Here is an 18,375-nt window from a genome sequence, read left to right as displayed (position 1 = left end):
GTGGCAGAGGACAAATTGAAGAGATTTGAAATGTGAGAGGGCTTGACCCATTCTTGCTGGAACAGTCATGTGGAAACCATGAAAAAGCATGTGAGAAACTTACAGGGACAACTGCTGGCTGACAGGCAGCCAAGAAACAGGGTGTCAGTACTATAGCTGCAAAGGGCAGAATTCAGCCAACAACCTCAAGAGTGAGCCTTAAATAAGTTTAGGAAGGATTCATCCCCCTAGCCTTCTGAAACACTACACAAGACTCAGCTGAGCCATGTTATACTGAGACGTCTGACCTACAGAACTGGGAGATAATAAGCGGGAGTTATTTTAAGCTTGTAGCTTTGTGATCATTTGTTAAGGCAGCAGTAGAAGACTAGTACACCTCTCACGGACTGATATGCATGGTGTATTAGCCTCCAGCCACCTACAGAAAGTAGATAATAAGAGACACCCATGAAGAAACCAACTCTCTTTCATATTTCATGAAAATCTAAGTAGTGATCTAAGCATACTTCCCTCCGAATATTTAAGAAATAAAGACAAGCTCATTTCCCTGAAATGATAAATAGACGATGTGCTGTCTCCATTCTAGTCCTGTGATTTTTTTTCTTACTTCCGAGCTATCTATCACACACTCTTAAGGCCTATTTTTCAACTAACCTGCTGACTTTCAGGCCACCCTTCAAGGGCAAATGTTGTCCAGGCTATACATTTTTACTGCCACTTACCACGAGCTCAAAGTCATCTTCAAAAATAAGTATGTTTGAGGTTAGAAAGCTTTCTTAAAAATGGGACAAAACTGAAACTGACCTATTTGTACTCTGCTTACCTCCCTTCAAACTCTATGAAGAGGTCATTGGACCCTATTCTGCAGCTGAAGAAACTGATTTTGCTCCTGATCCCAAACCTAGTAAGCAAAACACTCAAGATAGAAATTCATTTTGTTTGTCTCCTAAGCAAGGGTTCTTAGAAGGACTTTTCCAGGTAATCACTAACTAGATCCCTTGCTTATGACAGGTTTCCACACTTATTAACAAGACTTTAAATTATATAGACATGTACACACATGCAAAAGAGTGAGCTCTCTGCTCTCTGGTTTATACAATACCTTTTCCCACTGTTTCTCGCTCACTATCTATTTGTCCCTAGCTAAAAAATAAAAGGTTAAGCATAAAAGCACAGTATATCTTATTCTGCAGAGATTCACTCTTTCTCCCCTGGTGAGTTCTCTCTGGGCTGGTACAAACCCTCATAGCCATGGTTGGGATAGGACATTGTTCTACGTCAGCACTGGGATGAACACATCCCATCAAGTGTCCCAGGACAACTGATGGAATGTGCCCCACAGCTCCATGAAATCCATTCTTGTCAGTGCCTAAATTCTGCCAGGGTGGTGACCCCCAGCAGCTCTACTTCTGAGAACACTTGGCCTGAGAGTCAAGACCTCATGACCCTCATCACTTTTCCTTCTTTTTGTGAATCTGAATGTCACACGTTGCACATTTTTAGAGCATGGGTTTCCCTGTCCGGAAAGTTTCTGGATCTCACAATTTTCCATGTCATTATTTTCAGCCTATCTTGCTTAGGTCCTGTTAATTAGTTGAATCATGTGAATATGTGCCATCACCTCAACTAGACTATACACTTCTGTGGACACAGATATCATTGTATTACTCTTTGGACTCTATAATACATCATCACACACACAGCGTTGGAGATATAAAAGTACAGAATGCACCTCTCATAGGTATACTTACTTTTACCCTCAAATAGTTGATTGATGCTGCCCTTATTACAGAATATATGTATTAAGTCCTGTTTCTTCTTATTGAAACATCCAAGAATTAAATACAGCAGCATTGTAAAATAAAAGCACTTAGTAGAGAGGAGATTACATAAGGCTGACATGCAGTGTTTAGACATGGGTAAGAGAAGGGAAACAGAGATCAAAAGAGAAAAAAGACTTTTTTCGTCCAAGATAAAAACTGTAGTGGATCAACAATATTACTATGACATGTAGGACTTGGTTATGCATAAGATAAAGCTTATAATGTAAAAAAAGAAGTGGAAACAAATTTGACAAGCTGATGGGAATGTAGAAAAATATCCCATACACTTCCGTTATTATTTTAACATTGTTTTCCCAGTAAATACTCTTTAAAAGTACATGGATTCCTATGGAGGCAGTAAAAACATCAGTGGTTGCCAGGGGCTGGAGAGCGGGGAGGGACAAATGGGCAGAACACAGAACATGTTGAGGGTAGTGAAAATACCCTGTGCGATACCATAATGGTGGATACATGTCATTATACATTTGTCCAAACCCACATCCTGTCCAACACCAAGAGTGAGCCTTAATGTAAACTATGGATTTTGGGTGATGATGATGTGTCAGTGGAGGTTTATCATTTATAACAAATGTACAAGTCAGGTGGGGGTTACTGATAATGGAGGGGGCTAGCTTTGTGTGGGGGCAGGGAGTATATGGGAAATCTGTGTACCTTCCTCTCAATTCTGTCGTGCATATAAAACTGCTCTAAAAAAAACAAAATGGAAAAAAAAAAGCATAGATTCTCTCTGGAAGCCTCTCTACCTATCTCTTGAGTTGTTTTTCAAATTCAATCAAATGATAGCATCTAAGACAACAGCCAATATCCTTTTCACAGGAAGAATGAAAAGCATGCACCATGAATCCTCAATATTTTCCCTCCCAACCAGCAGATTTGAAGGGAAGCACAGCATTACTCAGGCTTCCAGTCATGACCACACAGCCATTCTTTCTGCCATTCAAGGTACTTCTTGGTGCACTTTGTAGTTTATGTAGTTTTGCACTGTTTTCTCCCCTGAAGCTAATAAAAACCCTGCTTGACATTAGCATGTAGGCCGGTCAAGAATAACTCTTGGAAAATTTGAGAAATAATTTGTAGGGAAAATCATTTAAAAGTTAAGTGTAATCTTGAGGTGATTCATTTTGGGTGCCTCTCTCTATATCTATACATCTTTGATTGTTCCTTCCAAAGCACCCACACTCTTGCCTTCCTGATGTCCTCTCTCCACAGCACCGTATTTCAGTCAAGGACAAGGGAGATCCCAGAATCCTAACTGCTCTAGGCCGCAGTCCTCCACAAAACATGTGAGCTCAGCCCTCATAGCCCTTCCATCCACTATGAAATTTGTAGCAGCTTTCAAGCTAGTCACGGGCCTCCATCTAAGACAGCACTGGTCTTATAATAGGTAATAGGAGCCTTAAGTCAGAGAGGGATTTGGGCCAGAGAATCTCTGAGTGATGCTTAATCACATCCCTCATCCATTCATTCAACTCAGAGTATGACACACTCACCTTGTCATGTGCTTGATGAGCGAGAAGATGCAAAAGTCTATCCAGTGATCACAACCTTTAAGAAAACAATGGTCTTAGAAGGAAGTTTGACAATCGCTGCAGGAAATACAGAGACCTCAAGGAGAATTCAAAGAACAGCACATAACAGATGGTAACAGATGGTCCAAGATGGGGTGAGGTGAAATCAGGAGGGTCCCCCTAAAACCATTGGCATGGCTCTTACAGAGAAGCCAAGGCACTGGCTTCACCTGACCTTGTGGGGATGAAGGATAACTGAGGCTCCTGGGGTCATGGGTTCTATTTTCCTCAGGTAAGGAATCGGATGAAGATTGGGATAGAATTCTCAATCTCTCAAGAAGCAATAAAAATTGTCCTGAGCTGATATCCTGGAAGCTTGTGAATATATGCTACTGGAAAGATGGAGAATTGAAGAGAATGGAAAGAAATACCAGCTAAACCTTTTGATGAACATGATTTAAAATAAATTCTTAAAATAATTTTAAAATTATGATATATATGTCATGTTTAGATAAAATGGTTTTAAATATATTTATGTATATATAAAGAGATATATAACATCATTAAGATATTACTGTATAAATATTTGTGTAAGAACATCACAATTTATTTCAATTAATTTTAATCTTTACCCTCTAACATTGTTATAGAATTTCCCATGGTACAAATGAGGCAACTGAGGCCTCAAAATGTTAAAAATAATTTTCCAAAGCCATGCATATCAAGGACTAAAGCCAGAATTCAAATAAGGGTCTACTAATACCCATGTACTGATCTGGGCTAGAGAAAGAATTTTGTGTGTGCGTGTGTGTGTGTGTGTATGTATGTGTGTGTGTGTGATATTTTAAAAGAGCTTGAGGACAGTAGGTCACACTTTTATTTTAGTTATAGCAATGCTTTGATTAGCAATACTGTCCACAGAGGAATTGTAAATTTAGAGAGCAATATAAATAAATATGATTACAGAAAATCCCATTTGGTTTCTGGCATACAGCATACAGTATACAGAAGGTTGCTTCAAACATTTGGCAACCTTGCACTATAGACAGATGTGGTCAAAGAAAATATGATTTGTTTTTATGAACGACTGCCCCTGACTAAGATGAATAAATACAATGTGAAGCAGGGAAAGAGCAGGAGCCTATCCTTGCCTAACATGTAAGGTGCCTGGAATACTTACCTGTCGAAATCCAGCCCTCATAGTTTTACCAGTCTGAAAAACAACCTGACCTAAAGTCTTCCCACTCTAAATTTCCCCATGGAGACTTCTCTTCAAGTACCTGTGTTTAAAAGTTCTTTGCTTATCTTGCATCAATGGAGAAGTTAAGGAAATTGTGGGGTGAAGTGGGGTCAGCAGAGTTCAACCTGAATCCATCAACATGACAATTAGTGAGTTATCAGTTGTCCCTGGAAGCCTTGGGAAGAGCCCTGTAGAAACAGCTATTTAGGGCAGGAGCTCAATCCCCCAATGAGCTTGCATGGCTGCACTGCACTGACTCCACTGCCATCCTTCCTCTCCTACCTGAAATATATTCAATTGTCATGACCTTGGTCTACCTTAAAAATGTTATAGGAAATAACCCTAATAAGCCATTTTTATTTTCCACAACAATGATGTTAAGGAAAATGTTTAGGACATTACTGTTTCTTAATGATGGCTCCAAGAGAAAGTCACCTTGGAACTCAAGACCAGGAAGAGCTTCATTTCTATGAAGTATCATAAGTCACTAGTGTATTTGTATCATTGGGGCACTGTAGTTCAAAGGCGTATTTGTTGCCCATTTCTAGCCTCAAAACATAATCTCATGACATGTATTTTGTCTCTAAACACAACATCGGCTTTATCCAATTTTTCCCTATGCTTTTTCTACAAAATCTCCAAGTTTTAGAAAGTCTGATTGTGACCGTTACAGCCAAGAAGAGCTTAAGGAGATATGATAACCAAATATAGTGATGTATCCATTGGATGACATCTTGGAAAAGAAAAAAAGGACATTAGATTAAAATTAACCAAATCTGAATAAAATATGTTCTTTAATTAATAATAATGTGTCAATATGGTTCATTAATTGTTAACAAATATACTAATCTAGCATGTTAATAACAGAGAAACTGACTGTGGGGTATACAGAATCTCTGTACTATCCTCACAATTTTTCTGTAAATCTAAAACTATTCTTAAAAAGTTTATTTTAAAAAGTCAAGGCACAAATAATCCTAAGAACAAATAATCCTAAAAGTTATATGGAGCCATAAAAAACCCTGAATAGCCGTGGCAATCTTGAGAAATACGAACAAAGTGGGAGGTATCACGATACCTGACATCAAATAATTCAAGGCTATAGTAATCAAAACAGCACGGTACCAGCATAAAAACAGACACATATGTCAATGGAACAGAATAGAGAGCCCAGAAATAAATCCATCCCTATTTGGTCATTTAATCTGTGATAATGAAAGCAAGAATTTACATTGGGGTGAAGACATTCTATTTAATAAATGGTGCTGGGAAAACTGGACAGATACATGCAAAAAAATGAAACTGGACCACCTTCTTTGCCATATACAAGGATAAATTCAAAATGAATTAAAGACTTAAATGTAAGACCCGAAACCATAAAACTCCCAGAAGAAAATATCGGAGGTGAATTCGCAGACATTACCCTTAGTAATATTTTTACTGATATATTCCATCGGGCAAGGGGAAAAAAAGAACAAAATAAACGTGGGACTACATCAAACTAAAAAGTTATTTCACAGAAAAGGAAATCATCAGTAAAACAAAAACGTCTTTCTGAATGGGAGAAGATATTTGCCAATGGTATTTCTGATAAGGAATTAACATCCAAAATTTATTTAAAAACCTCATACAACTCAACACCAATAAAACAAACAATTGAATTAAAAAATGGACAGAGGACATGAAGAGACATTTCTCTAAAGAGGACATATAGATGGCCAGTAGACATGAAAAGATGCTCAACCTCACTAATTATTAGAGAAATGCAAATAAAAACCACAATGAGATATCGCCTCACTCCTGTCAGAATGGTTATCATCAATAAATCAATAAACAAGTGCTGGCGAGGATGTGGAGAAAAGGGATCCCTCGTGCACTGTTGGTGGGATTGCAGATTGGTACAGCCACTATGGAAATCAGGATGGAGTTTCCTCAAAAAAAATAAAAATAGAACTAACTATGACCCAGGAATTCCACTCCTGGGTATTTATCCAAAGAAATAACGTTTGGCTTTTTAAAAAATGTTTGGCTTTTATCCATGAGATGCAGGGTACAGTGTTGTACCATTCTTTTTATAAGAGGGAAAGAACTCTAGCATTGGGTTGAGAAAATAAGTTCCTTCAATTAAACCAAATACATTGTCCCACACGAGGGTCTTGGATTATAAGGTTATATAGCCCCTTTATCAATCATCTAGTGCCAAAATAATGCTGCATAGAAAACCACCCCAAGGCTTAGTGGTTTAAAATAACAAGAGTTTATTTAGTTTATGAATTTGGAGGTCACCTGGGAAGTTCTGCTACTCTGGGTTGGGTATGACTCATGTTAGCTGGGCTGACTCATGTATCATCAGTCAGATTGTACATAGGCTGGGATCTGGCTTATCCAGAATCACCGCAGCTGAGAGATCACCCAGTTTATGCTCCATATCATCACTCGTATGTTTGAAGACTAACTCAGGCTTGTACATATACTGAGGGAGGATTCCAAGAAAGAGAATGGCAGTAGGTGAAGCCTCTTGAGGTCTACACTTGGAACTAATAAGCTATAAGGTCAATCCAGATTGAATAGGTAGGGACCAAAACTGTACCTGTTAATGGGAGGAGCTGCAAATTCATATTTCAAAGGGCCTAGATACAGGGAGGGGTGGAAAATTGTGAAGTCTTTCACAAGCTCTAATTAATAGTACTAACTTCTTGATTGAAGGCAAATGATATGCTCCAGGAGTACATATTGATATGTGGGCCAAATTTCCAATGGCAAAGAGAAATTATTACCTAAATAAATTGGAACTTATCTCAGTTCATAGACAATCTTAATCTGGATCAAATGTTAATAGAACTAATGTTCTCCAACCTTATATAATAAGTTAATTCATAATGGAAAGTCCATAAAGTTTGAACCTTAATAGTGAGACAAACACATTATAAAAATTAGTACCAATCTAAAAATTGTAAATTGCCATTTCCAAGCTACTGGGGCAAGAGTACCCATGCTTAGAGGTCTTGAAATTTTGTTGTATCAGACTAGCTGTCACTATCTCACAAATCCTGAGCTTTGGGTGAACGTTACAGATATTATCCAAATTCTTTCATTATGTCTTGGATAATAACAAAATATAAATACATACCAGATTTTAAAAGGCATTGTGCCCGTCTGTTCCCAGTTGGTACAATAAATAAGGGGAAAATATAAAATGACTATAAATTCACTGGATTGTGAAAAAGGCTGATGAGGACAGAGTGAAGTTGCTAAACTCATACAGTGAATATACTGTTAGTCTCAGCAAATCTTAATACCACCGTATTACAAGACAATAGTAATACATGTTTTTAAGAAACCCAAAAATGGTCATGTTCTTATATCAATAATGATATAATTAGGAGTCTCTAGGGAGGAAACAGCCCAAAAATAGTAACAAAAACAACCACGAAAATTCTGTATCATATTCAGTGTTTTCTTATAACAAGGAAATTGGAAGCAACCTAAATGTACAACAATGTAAGTAAGGCAGTAAATATAGCATTTTCATTCGGTAAAATATTATGGAACTATTAAAATGGAGTTTGTAAGGGCCATGCAGCAACATCAAAAAAATAAAGTATAATCGTAAGTGAAAACCAGATACAGAATATATGCACCCTATGATTATAACTATGAAAACAAAATGAATAAAAAATAGCACAGAATTTCATGCAGTGCTGGTAGGAGTTGTCTTTTGGAACTCCTTATTTTTAAAAGCCTTAGAAATGTTTATATCTTTTGATTGAGTTATTCAGCTTCTGGAAATAAATCTTAAGAAAATTATCTGAAATGCAAAAAACTAAAGGTTTAGGAAGAACTGTTACCATCTCAAAGGAGCTCTTTTCTTTGTATAATTCATGAAGAACTGAAAACAGTCTAAATGTGTAGGAAGAATGAAATGGTTAAATAAATTATAGCTTATCTGTTTGTGGAATGTTATGCCCTTTTCTAAGAATGAAAGATTCTAATGACAAAGAGAAATTTAAAACTGTATGAAAATAAAAAAAAAATTTAAAAAAACCCCACAAATTTGACAATATTTGCACTGTATAAGGGTAATTAATTAAGTGTTGTGTACTTGTTTTTTCTAGTTTTCAGATCCTGGGCTGCAGTTATATTAAATTTATCATTTCAAAAACTATAAATTTTAATGAGGTAGCCCATTTCATAACTTATTTACTCTCTGGTAAGACATAACACTTATAACAACACTTTACCTTTATGTAAGAATTTACAGGTTGCAAAGTATTTTACTCGTGTTATTTCACTCGATTCTCACAACACCTGTGTGAAGTAGAAATTAATATGTTACAGTAAGCAGACATTGAGCCTTAGAGGTGAAGTGAGGTCCGCCAAGTCATGTGGCAGGTACCTAACTGAACCAATGTGGGATCCAGTGGTTGAATTTCCAAATGCGATAGTCTCTCAGCTCCCATCAAATCTTTCTGGCGATTCTCATCAGGAAAGATGAGAATTGCAAACATGACACAAATGCTGTAAGCAACTAAGACATTTACTGGGACAGAGTGACTTTGATTTGCTTTATACCTACTCTTTCCACTATCCTGATGATTATAAATGTTTTAGAAGTTAGGCTTTGATGCTTCCATTAGTGCTTTTCCAACACATCTCCAAAGCCTCAATATTCTCAACTAATTAAGCAGTGACGTAGACTTTGCATGAAGTACTTTTTAACTAGCCACAGTGATTCTCAAATTATTCAGCCTGGGTTCAAGACATTTAATAGTCAAATTGACAATCTAGTGCACATGAACTCTTTATTTAAATAGTGACATCTGAGATTAAATTAAATAAAGTCTTCTATGGACACTAACTGCCATATCAAAACTTTCCAAAACACCCCTAGTGACCCAATTAGAAGAGATCAAACTGAGTGACAGAAACAGTAGCTATCTATTGTATGGAAAGTTTAATTCTACTTTATCACACTAATTTTCATAAATATGGCTGCGTATTCATTTGAAGACTATAAAATTTATTTATATTCAAGATCTCAACTAGATAAGAATGATAGATAAAGTGAAAGTTTATATTGCTCTTCAACAACATGGAAGCCTATTTTACAGCACTGAAGAGCAGGGTGAGTTTACGTGAATGTATGTATACACACATAGATAGCATAGACCAACTGCCAATGATAAAATTCTAGGATTTCCGTGGCAGAAAAGATCAAAAAATTTCATGAATTAGTTCCAAATAAAAAAGTTAAAGAAGCTTTCTGCCTTCCTTAGAACGAAGAACCGAGAAAAATATTTGCTGAAACTTGACTCCAGAAAGGAATGCAAACATAAACATGTTTATTCAGGGTTGTAATTACATGAGAAGCTCTTAAAAGTACCTTTGAGCATCAAGCATAATATAGGAACAATTTATAAATTGGAACATTGCTATTTTTTGCTGTGAATGTTAACCAAGTTCAGACTTTAACCTTGACATTTGCATGTACTGTGACATGCAATGTTATTATTAAACGTGGCCACAGAGTTCCACTTTTGTTTGAGAACTCAGGTCACAAAATATTATCCTGGAAATTCTTACACAAAGACATTCAAGCATGTTTAGTAAGCAGTCTTCTGAGTTTTTCTAATGAACCACAATGACAAAGGGACATGTATAGTGGCATCACTAATAGGCATCTCAAACTTGTCTGAAATCTAGCTCCCGCTCCTTCCCCAGCCTGCTTTTCCTAGAGTCTTCCCCACCTCAGGAAATAGTGATACTTTCTTTCCAGGTGTTCACACCAAAGCCATTCTTGACGATTCTGCCAGCAAATCCCCTCACATTCAAAATAATATATTCAGAATTCAACCACTCCTCTCCACCGGGGTTGTGACTACCATTGCCCCGTCCACCACACTCTCACCTGTATTACAGCGGCCTTCTCACTGCTCTGCTTCCTTCTGCCTTTTCCCATCCTGTCAAAGCTTAAAAACTGTATCAAGAGTGGTTCTGTTCAGAAAAAGTAAGGCAATCGTGTCGCTGCTGTACTTGAACTTCCCAGTGGTTTCCATCTCACTTAGAACAAAGCCAAAGTCCTCGCTAAGGCGTTAAGTCCTGCATGATATGCATGCACGCTTGTGTTCCTCTCTGACTTACCTCCGACTCTTCTAGCATTCACTGCTCCCGCATTCTGGGCTCCTTACTGGTCTTCCACTAAGCCAGGCAGGCTGACCCTTCTTTTTATTCCCTAGCTAGTCCCTCTGCGTGGAATGCCCTCCCCCAGTGTTTGCACAGCTCACTTTCTCATAGCCTCCGCACCCTTACTCAAATGTCACCTTCTCAGTGAGGCTTTCTCCAACCTTTCTCTTTTAAACTGCCAATCCTCTATCCCGTCATTTCCTGTCCCCATTCTTTACTTTCTCTGATGCTCTTAGGACTCACTAAATAAGAATATATTTTTGTTTAATTTATTTTTGTTTGTTGTTTATTTCCCTGCACTAGAATGTAAAGTTATTGATAACAGTTCTTTTCCTCCTATGTTTTCTGCTGTATTTCCATCCCCTAGAATAAAGCGTTGCACATAGTAGGTGCTCAGTAAATTTTGTTGAATGTTGAATGACTAAAATATATTTCGTTTACTAAATAATTATCCTTAACTTTTAGTGTAAAGACAGTCAAACTCATCAACTCCCTACACTAAAAGAATATACATTAACTGATTAATTCAACCCTAAAACATGACAGATTCCAGAGATCCACGCTGTACAGAGTTCTATGAGGGTTGCGAGAGCTCTCTATCTTCCAACATCTTACATTTTAAAAAAGAAAACAAAATTATTAGGAAACGATTAGAGAACAATAAAAGGTAACATATTACTAAATGTGAAGTCCAAAAGGAGCCAAGCACAGTGGTGTTAAGAGATTCATGTTCTACTTCTGCTGCTGCCATGGGACCCAAGGACACTGCTGCCCCTCCACCCTCAATCTCTTCATTTTGCAAATGAGGCAAAATCACGAGGCTCATTAGAGTGTTTAATTTCTGTCGGTCTCTTATTTGGGAGACAGGAGAAGTCAGCTGAGATTCCTAGGTGACAGGGATGGGTAGCTAATTGTCACTTGCGCCCCATACAGGCCCCCTCCCATGGTTCTCAACCTCCTAAGAAGCTGTACTGAGGAAGTTCTAAAAATCTTGATTGATTGAAGACAGATCCACATCAGGCAATTTCTCAGTGAACTCTGCTGAACCTTACCAAGTCAGACATATGTCACTGCATTTAACGATATTGGTATTTTAAATAATTATCTAACATCAATGTGTGAATATTATTAAAACCAAAAGTATTTTATGTAGTAAGCCATCTCCTTACCTTGTCTTATAAAAACTCACTGTCTTTGGCTTTTATTTATCTATATTATCTGCATGAGGTGTTTGAATTACTCAAAGGAACTACAAATTTCTCCAGGTTGAGAGTCATGAGTTATATATTTCTCTGTACCCAACCCCCCCTTTTTTTGCTGTAATACAGTGTTTTATACATGCGAATTATATGAATAAATAGGTCCTAGACTTTTCTAACTAATATCTGCTCAGCCTAGTTACACGAAATATGAGAAGATGCCACACAACTGTGCTATAAATCTAGTCATGGACACAGGACTTAATGCCTGCCCATCACGCATGGACAGCTAGCTTTGAATGGCACCACAGTAGACGAAAGATGATCTATCTGCAGCGTGGGCAATACTGAGAAAGGACAGGGGACAGCAATGGCTCTACGCAGTAACGATAATACTCATAAAACTAGCATGTTAAGAAGCCTGGAGTAAGTCATTACTGGCAGAGGACATCCTGTGAAGCTTGCCAACCCCCTGAAAGATCTAGAGAATACGCTAGTTAGCAATGCTTGGGAAACACCTGATCACTGGAACCGTCATTCCTTTTTATGGATGACAGTGCAGAGTTCCCTGCTACCTATGTCCACCTACACCCACGTGGCTGGAGTGGCCCTATGTGACATTATCCCATCTCCTCCTGACTTGTATATTGAGGCCAGCAAGTCATAAAGAAGAAAAAGCCATCAAACCAGTGTTGCTTACTTATGTCTGTGGCTAACATCTCAGAAGCATGCCTGCAATAAAATCTCTTCCCTTTGGTTTGAAAACTAGATACCTCAATTCTCAGTTTGCTTTTCCTTGACTGATGCACTATCTCTTCTGATCACTTGCTCCACCAGAGACCAAAGCAGTCTTTCCAGAAAAAAGAAACATGAATCCCTGGGGCAATACCTACCCCTTCCTCATTCTACCTATTTTTAAATAAAGATGGCCATTTAGTCTTTGCATCTCCGGCTTTTGCACCTTCTACTCTCATTCAGCAAGCGGCAGTGGGGCTGGAGGAGGTGAGCAAACCTCTGCATCGTGATTTTTGTGAACACCAGTTACCTGTGCAGATTCTTTTGAAGTTGGGATTTTCCTGAGGGTGTCCCGGGAGGCGGCACTGGAACCGATGCTGCCAGAACTCAGGGAACCAGGGATTCCTCGTATTAGTGTCCAGCCTTAGTCTCAGGAAATAATCATCAAAGGACCTGACCTCTGGAGACTGTAGCTTTATCGTGATTCCCCCGTTGGCTTCCACCTCATAACCTTCAATGACTTCATCTCTGTCTGCCCATCCATCACTAAAAAACATCAGGGGCCAGGGTGGGGAGAGAGAAAGACAAACATCTCACAAATCAAGCTCAGAATTACGTAGGAATGAAGCAATTCAGCAAGGCTAAGGTCTATTTTCAGCCATCATTGCTCCCCATCAATGACTGTTTTCTTTTTTCTTTCTTTTTTTTTTTTTGTGCAGAAGAGAAAGTTGTGAAATCATAATATCCTGTTTGTTTTTCACAGTAAGGGAAGTGATGATGAAGATGAATATATTAACAATTACAATAACTGACATTTATTGAGCAATTTTTAGTCATCCGAATCTATGCTACTCACTTTGACTGAGTCAGAAGATGTTCTAGAATCTTGGGGGAGCCGGGATATGGACCAGGCAGCCTGGCACTCAAGTCCAGGGCTCTTTACAAATAGACCACAAAGCCCATCAGTTCCCATCAAAATCAGAAGAAAATAAGACTCAGGCACTCAGGGTGTTCCTTCCCAATGAGAGCTCTGCAAGCTTTCAGCATTGCAATCAAGACCATTACATAAGCTGCATTACATGGGGTAGAGCACTGATTTAGCTCGGAAACATGACAACCACAGATTTTGCTCCTGGACATTGTTCAAATTTGCATTGCTTAGAAGTGACCAGATGCTTTTTCCCCTCTTCTAATGTTATTTCAAAATAACAGCATTAAAAGAAAACAATACCATTCCCCCAAATAATCTTGCTCACTAAATGGGAATTCACTGATACTTTATTCAGTGGGTATGAATTTTTTTAATTTGGCCTCCTCTAGCACATGAACATCTGCCATGAGTGGTGCAGGTCCAATTTAATTCAAGTGGACATACATATACTCTAGGCCAAGCCTCACGTGAGTGGCTGTGATTCCTTTCCAAGAGGGTGTCAAAGAAAAATGGCACTGGACAGTTAAATAGGCAAAACAGATTTTATTGAAGACTATTTCAATAGGCCAGACACTGAACCCAATCCTCTGAAACAAAAAGTGGGAGGGATTTTAAATGCTGGGGTGAGCTAGTGAGAAAGTGCTAGAGCATTAAGGGGATTTGGTCAATATGATGAAACCATCTGCATTTGATAATTGTCTCTTATCTAAGTTAGATTCCCACTTTCCCACAGAAACGGGGGGATGAAGGTTTGCTGTCACTCTTGATTACGTTTCATAGGGATGGCTCCCAGGTGCCTGAGAAAGAAATTTCTGTTCTAACACTTGGCAAAGGCTGGGAGCAAATTTATATCTCAAAGGGACAGAGAAAGAATTTATAATGGCATGTTTTTGAAAGTAAAGGCTCTAAGAAAAGAGAAATCCTTCCTTCCATCCTTCCTTCCTTCAGCATTCACCTAGTACCCACAATGTGTCAGATGCTCTGCAATGCTCAGGATTCAGTGGAGAATGAGGCACGCTATTCTTTGCTCTTGTAGTGTTACAGACTTGTGGGGAAACAGACACTAACTAAGAATTACAGATGCTATGAAGGTAAAGAAGGGACCAGTACTATAAGGAGGAGGGGTTTGGGGGTTTACCTTAGTCAGGTGTGTATGTGCATATGTGAGAGTGGGTGGGACAGGGGTGACCAGAATGGCTTTCCTAAGAAAGTGGTGTCTGATCTTAGACCCAAAGGATTATTCAGGTGAAAAGTTGAAGAGGGATTGATGTAGAAGGTTCCTGGTAGATCATCTAACGTAGGAAAGAGTACGGCTCATTCAAGGAATTTAGAGAGTCAGTAGGGCTGGAACATTGAGAGAACTGTGGCAGGAGATGGGGGTGGAGGCATAAATCCTAGCCTAGGAAATACAGGAAGTTCTCAAAGTACTGTAAGTCTATTACCACAACGCTACTCAGCTCTGCTCCCTCGTGATAAATGACTTGAGTATTTTTCTGGCAAGTCCTTCTCTAATCACCATCACCGATATGATGACCAGTCAAACTGATTAAAGAAAATAAAATGATGGACTGATTTATCTTTCGATATGCTCAGTGTATTGAAAAAAGCTCAAACTAGTTTAACTAGATTTATTCGCATTTATATCATAGCAATCAATTTAAAGACCTGAGCTATACAATTCATGTCATGCTGGAAAAAAAAAGGGTAAAAATAAAACCATTTAGGCTTTTAAGAAATTCTGCTTGTGAGTGTATATTTAAAATCAAAATGACATAACTTGAAAAAAGAATTACTTTTTGACATAAAGTTTAGGCCTAGACTGTTTCTCTCCAAGGTTTCATATTATGTGAGACTTACGTGTGTGTGTAGTCTGAACAAGAAACCCAAAATTTTTTAAAATGTATGAAATAACTTACATTTATTTGTATTAAAAAAACAATAAAAAAACACTCTCAGCTTATAAAAACAAGTATCATATGTTGGGGCTAGAAGCAGAGAAAGCATGACCTCTTGCCTTTTTTCCCAGCAACACAGAGAAACGCATCATAGGCCTAAACCTTCATCGATGATTACAGACAATTTGAAGTCAAAAGGTTCCGTGATGTGGAGCCCTAAATCCCTTTTGCCCGTTGGTCAAAGCCCCTCGTCCTCACTGTAGATAAGCCGCTTCCAGAAATTTGAGTTGGTATTAAATCCAAGAGGTCACAAAATCAAGGAGAACCAGATGTGCTAGAGAAAATGTTCAACTGGGATTCCTTGGCAAATATCTTTTGAAGTGTTAATGGCCAAAGTTTTGTTTAAGATCTTAAATCTATTACAGGTAAGGTGCTAGGAAAGGCTAACAAATAAAAAGAGGCTGAAAAATATCCGCAAAGCAACTCCTAGTTTTCATATATTTAAACCATTTTGTCTGTATACCAGTTGTGTTATGTATTTACAGGGAATGTTAAAGGATTTTCGCTGTTTAGTTTTATAGGCATATTGATTTTGCTTTGGTGAATTCCCCGGAAAACAGACTTGTAAACAGGGAGCCGGCAGCTTTCCTGATAACCTGTGTAAGTTTTTCCTTTTGCTGCTGATGGTGACAGTGGTGTGACTGAGCTGGTGCCGACCTGCAGCCACCTGTTCACCCGAGGGCCTGGAGAGCATCCCGCTGAGCTGGTGCTGACCAGCCTCAGAAGTGCTGAACTCTCTACAAGGCACGTTCAAGGCCTCGCGCAGCTTCTGCTGCTCCATCTGTCTCCCAGTTGTGAGCTCCTTTTCCTATCTGGGGTCTGGAAATAAAACTGCATCATGTGGGTGAGCAGGGGGAACATTTCACAGAAAGCTACCTGTCCTAACTATTCCTCACAAATGTACAGTAATCTTTACACGGAGCCATTCTTTCACTAGGCTGTCTTTCTCTTCCCACAAAATCATTGTTCCAGCCCCTAGAAAATTTCACAATCCAACTTGAATAATAAAATTTTTTTCTACTTAATAAATTCTGATATTAACAACAGGCAATATTATTTCTTATTCTACCAATCATAACTTGACAAGAGTTACATGGGTGTTATTTTTGCATTGTATCAGTAAAAAATAATTTAATAAGCAGATCGATAGCAAAAGAAAAAAAACCCAGAAATACAATAGTATTCATTTTAAAAATTGTTCAAAAACATTTTAGTAAAACCAGTTTACATTCAATTAAAATACTTAAGTCTAGGGAATAAAGCAATTTGATTTGTGTTATGAGTTCAAGTAAGTGTGCATACCTGATAATAAAACTACAATTCTTTAAAACTATTCAGATTACATTATAATCAGAGATACAAGAAAAACATAATAAAAACACTACTTTCAAAAATGTAGGCGAACAAGCACAGAATTCTATAAATTGCAATGCTAATCATATTTACAAAGGTTGAAGAAATGTAGCATAATGTAATTCAAATCAGGTGATCTTAATTGTGGGAAATTTTCTGGAGGTCATAGCAACTTTTTCAATAATAATTTAGACTGGCTCTACTGATTCAACATTTATTCACTAAGAATGTTGCATGAGTGAGGTATTTTGCTGACTGCTCTACATACATCGCTAAAAAGTATAGGCAAGGCTCTTGCCCTCAAGGCAATTACAAAAGTGGAGAAGACTGGCCTTGAATACACAATAGCCACAGGGCATTGCAAAGACTGAAAGGAAAGGGAAATGGCTTCAGGAGCACAGAGAAAGGCCAAGGAATGATGTCAAGGGAGATTCCGCCCGAGGAGAAGTTACATCTGAGACTTAAAGGATGAGTTCAAGTTACACAGGTAAAAGGGGAGATGGAAAAGGGACCAGCTGAAAGAAGGGACAAAGGTTTCAAATGACAGCAAGGCATTCACTTTACTTAACAGTGTGCAAGGTCCAGAATGCTGGGACAAGCACAGGCAAGATCTAAAAGAACCTGAATATCCTTGTTAATTAAGGGTTTTGGATTTTATTTTTATGGTGGTGAGAAACTACTCAGATTTTAAGCAGGGATATGATATAAGATTTGTTTTAGAAAGAACATTCTAGAAAGTACCTAGACTGTACTTGAGACACTTCTTTGGTTCTAGAATTCTTAGATAAAAGCTGTGGAAACACAAATAGATATGCACACACACGTGCACACACACATGCACATGCAGGCTAATTACATTACAATATGAAAGCACAGCGGAGGTGTTGATGAACCAGGGATTGGTGTAGTGCTCACAATTAGTTTAGATTTAATTTTAAAATTAGTTGCTGCTATTGCCATGAATAGCGAACTGACACAAACTGTAGGTCTCTTTATTTAATTCTCTGGGACAGGCATTTAGACGTCACTTAGGCCACTGAAAATCAGAAGTGAGGACAAGGGGATACCTTGTCCTTTTCTGCCCTGCACTGCTCGAAGTAGAAATCAAACAAAAGGCTTACTTCTAGGCCTATGGTGTTTCAGTAGAAAATTAACCAAAGTGGAGGAGGGAATGGGAAGGTGTCAAAGGCAAAAGAAGAAAAATGAAGAGAATTATCAAGAAGTTGAACCTGTATGTAAAGGAGATCAGGTGAGATCAGTTATCCTTATTTTCCAATCTGTTCCTTACCCCTATTCCCCAACCCATGCCCGGCATCCTCAGCCTGGAATCATCTGCCACCTTGTGACTATCCTCCTCTCCTAGAAGAAACTCAGGGCGAAGGAATCTACCAATAAATATTGCACACAACCATGTCAATGTGAGGGCC

At 38.3% G+C, this 18,375-nt stretch overlaps 1 protein-coding gene across 6 annotated transcripts in view; it reads right to left on the bottom strand.

The window, feature by feature from the left end:
• GRM1 (glutamate metabotropic receptor 1) overlaps positions 1–18,375 on the bottom strand; it is a 344,263-nt gene that overhangs the window by 83,702 nt on the left and 242,186 nt on the right. For all 6 annotated transcript variants that reach the window (XM_033102931.1, XM_033102929.1, XM_033102930.1 and 3 more), the window contains exon 4: positions 13,020–13,255. In XM_033102931.1, coding sequence (XP_032958822.1) covers positions 13,020–13,255 — 236 coding nt within the window. The remainder of the gene's footprint in view (positions 1–13,019; positions 13,256–18,375) is intronic.

The sequence above is a fragment of the Rhinolophus ferrumequinum genome, chromosome 3 (assembly GCF_004115265.2).
Source record: "Rhinolophus ferrumequinum isolate MPI-CBG mRhiFer1 chromosome 3, mRhiFer1_v1.p, whole genome shotgun sequence".
In the NCBI taxonomy this organism is placed as follows: domain Eukaryota; kingdom Metazoa; phylum Chordata; class Mammalia; order Chiroptera; family Rhinolophidae; genus Rhinolophus; species Rhinolophus ferrumequinum.
Note: the sequence above shows the minus strand (reverse complement) of the source record. Positions and strands in the feature narration are given on the sequence as shown.